Source organism: Bidens hawaiensis, unplaced genomic scaffold (assembly GCF_021521415.1).
Source record: "Bidens hawaiensis isolate Kalapana, Puna unplaced genomic scaffold, B.hawaiensis_p1.1 tig00055872_1, whole genome shotgun sequence".
In the NCBI taxonomy this organism is placed as follows: domain Eukaryota; kingdom Viridiplantae; phylum Streptophyta; class Magnoliopsida; order Asterales; family Asteraceae; genus Bidens; species Bidens hawaiensis.
The window spans coordinates 89,927-92,524 of record NW_027500065.1 but is presented as its reverse complement, the minus strand read 5'-3'; the positions used below and the strand labels follow the sequence as shown (position 1 = coordinate 92,524).

General features: G+C 35.8%; 1 protein-coding gene across 1 annotated transcript; it reads left to right on the top strand.

Moving 5' to 3' along the window:
• The first annotated feature begins 847 nt into the window (after positions 1-847).
• Positions 848-1,665, top strand: LOC143601196 (Golgi SNAP receptor complex member 1-2-like). The gene is made up of 4 exons (XM_077078668.1): positions 848-950; positions 1,067-1,132; positions 1,208-1,337; positions 1,404-1,665. Exons 1-4 carry the CDS (start codon positions 894-896, stop codon positions 1,499-1,501), a joined length of 351 nt encoding a protein of 116 aa, XP_076934783.1. The 5' UTR covers positions 848-893; the 3' UTR covers positions 1,502-1,665.
• The last annotated feature ends 933 nt before the right edge of the window (positions 1,666-2,598 follow it).

Sequence of the window (2,598 nt, the reverse complement as noted above, 5' to 3'; positions counted from 1 at the left end):
CTTTCTTATATCTGTCTGTTTTAAATCATTATACGTGAATTATGCATAGTATACATCTTAGTTTTCTGATCATTTACTTGCTCATGCTTATCTATGAGAATCTGATTATTGTGTTTTGATACAATAAATGATCATTTTTTTGAGTGTTTGGATGTAGCAAACTGATTTAAGAGTATATACTGTATACATTTGAGGGAGAAATGAACATCAGTTTTGAATACTCTGTTTCAGAGTTGCTAATCACCTTATCCATACTGATGACTTAATTATGATCATTTTCATATGAATAATCAGAATCTCAAAACAATAATAAAACTGATTACTTGATTTTTGTTCTACAACATTTATCTTCCGCATTTCATTTTGCCTAGTGCTGCAACTGATTAGTTGATTCTGGTTATTTTAGTAAGCATAATCGGTTACAAATAGGTAATCCCAAATACCCCCTGGTTCACAAATTGCAATCAAACTATTAGGATGTGTTGAAACAAAAATCATGATTACAAGCTAAGTTAGTCTTTTACATTTTGACCTCTAGCTTTCAGAACTGATTATCTTTTGGCTGTTTTTTTGGCTTTATATTATTTCAGTTTTGTAGCTATATCTAATTTTAAATCCACTTTACATTAAAATGTTTGGCAAACTAAGTACCATGCTTTAAAATTGTATGTCATTTTGAGTTTTAAAAGTACCTACTTGTGAATTGAAATTAGCAGGTACAGTCACACAATGTTGCCTAGTTTAATTGAATAACGTTTAGGTTTATATTTGTATTTGTATTGACAGTGCTGTTAAACTGTTAAACGGCTAAACCAAGAGGAATAAAGAATATCCGTTATTGTTTTGACATCATTATGTAGGAATTCAGACGAATCAAAGGAAACATAACTGCAATGACTGAGCATGCTGAGCTCCTAAGTTCTGTAAGAGATGATATCAGTGAGTACAAGGTGAGACAATTACTTCTAACATCACTCCAATTTATTCATTAATATATAAATGACGTTATTATTATTATTAATATTATTATTCTGGTAAAAGTAATAATAATCTTGACCTTATGCAGGCATCTGGGAGCCCAAGAATGCAGATACTTAGGGAGCGAGCTGCTATCCATGGAAGCATAGCACACGTAAGTTTTTCTAATTTAATTCTACATCATTCCTTAACATTACAAGAAAACCTGAACTTATCCTGTTTTATGCAGATGGATGATGTAATAACTCAGGCTCAAACAACTAGAGCCGCCTTGGGGTCTCAGAGGGCCATGTTTGGTGATGTTCAAGGGAAAGTTAAACAACTGAGTGACAAGTTCCCTATCGTTCGTGGTCTAATCGGTATGGCTCACTGTACTTTTTTATAGATATAATTTGTAAAACTGAGTAAATTAATTTTGTTTACAGGTTCTATTAGAAGGAAGAAGTCGAGGGATACGCTCATCCTATCTGCTGTCATTGCCGCTTGTACGTTGTTTCTCATCTTATATTGGCTTTCAAAGTGAAAAAGGTTATGTTATAATCCCCAAAGTATTGTAATCTTTAGAAATCTTGCCTTATTTGTTATAAAATTTGCGACTTAGATACATATGCATGTGCACATATACAAACATATAGATCCGTTAAATAATGAGGAACCAATGCAATTTTATAAATCAATCAACTGTTTATAAAAAGGAGGCTAAAAAGATTTGGAAAAAATATTGTTCAAAAAGAAATTCTTTTGAGTTAGCCCTGTGAATAATAAGCTTTTTATTATGTGAGCCAATCTCAAATAGTTCACAAGTACAAGTAGCTCACGTCATAGTTAGCCCCTGCAGTTATAAACACATATTGTCTATAGCCCTATATGCATGATTTTCTGTTTAAACATAGAAACTACACCAAGCCTTTTAGTTCACACTGTTGGGTTCGTAGGCCTTGTTGGCCCGGTTTATTATATGAAGTCAAAAGAGGAGACGGGTGTGGGCAGTCGGGCCCAAGCCCGGCCCGGTTTAGATTTCTTGCATAATAATTTACTAACCCTAGTTCAGTCTCTATATAAACAACATTATGTACTTGTAATATTTTGTCACTCAATAAAGATATACCTAGTTGCCACCCGTGGACGTAGGTCAGTTTAGACCGAACCACGTTAAATCCTCGTGTTCGTTTATTGCTTTCGTGTCGTGTTCGGTTTCGTGTGTGCGTTTAATCCTAACAAGTGGTATCTAGAGCTTAGGTTCAGATCACGCGAAGAACACGTTGAACCAGCCGAGTCGCCGCCAAACCATCCAGCCGCCGCCACCCTACTGCGCTAGGGTTCCGCCGCCGCCTACGGTTTTCCGATCGCCGTTAGAGTTTCCGCCGTCGTTTCGCCGCTACTAAACCCAGCCCGCGCGATCTGCGTTTTTATTTGTTGGTTCTGTTTGAAAGCTGTAAGCATCGTATTGTTCGATTCCAGGTTGTCTCTTTTGTTTCCGCTAGTGGCGTTTGAACAGAGAAGAAAAGAAGGGTTTGTATTATTATTTTTCTCTTGAGATTCATGCCAGACTAGGAAAAGACAAGGAAAAACAATATTATTTTGTTGACAAGGGAGTTCAATGGCCACCAACTTTATCCA

Bases quoted from the DNA above. Each gene is read 5' to 3' on its own strand.
- LOC143601196 (XM_077078668.1), top strand. From the start codon at position 894: ATGACTGAGCATGCTGAGCTCCTAAGTTCTGTAAGAGATGATATCAGT. The intron at 951-1,066 runs GTGAGACAATTA...GACCTTATGCAG, and splicing joins ATGATATCAGTGAGTACAAG to GCATCTGGGAGCCCAAGAAT. The intron at 1,338-1,403 runs GTATGGCTCACT...TTTTGTTTACAG, and splicing joins TATCGTTCGTGGTCTAATCG to GTTCTATTAGAAGGAAGAAG.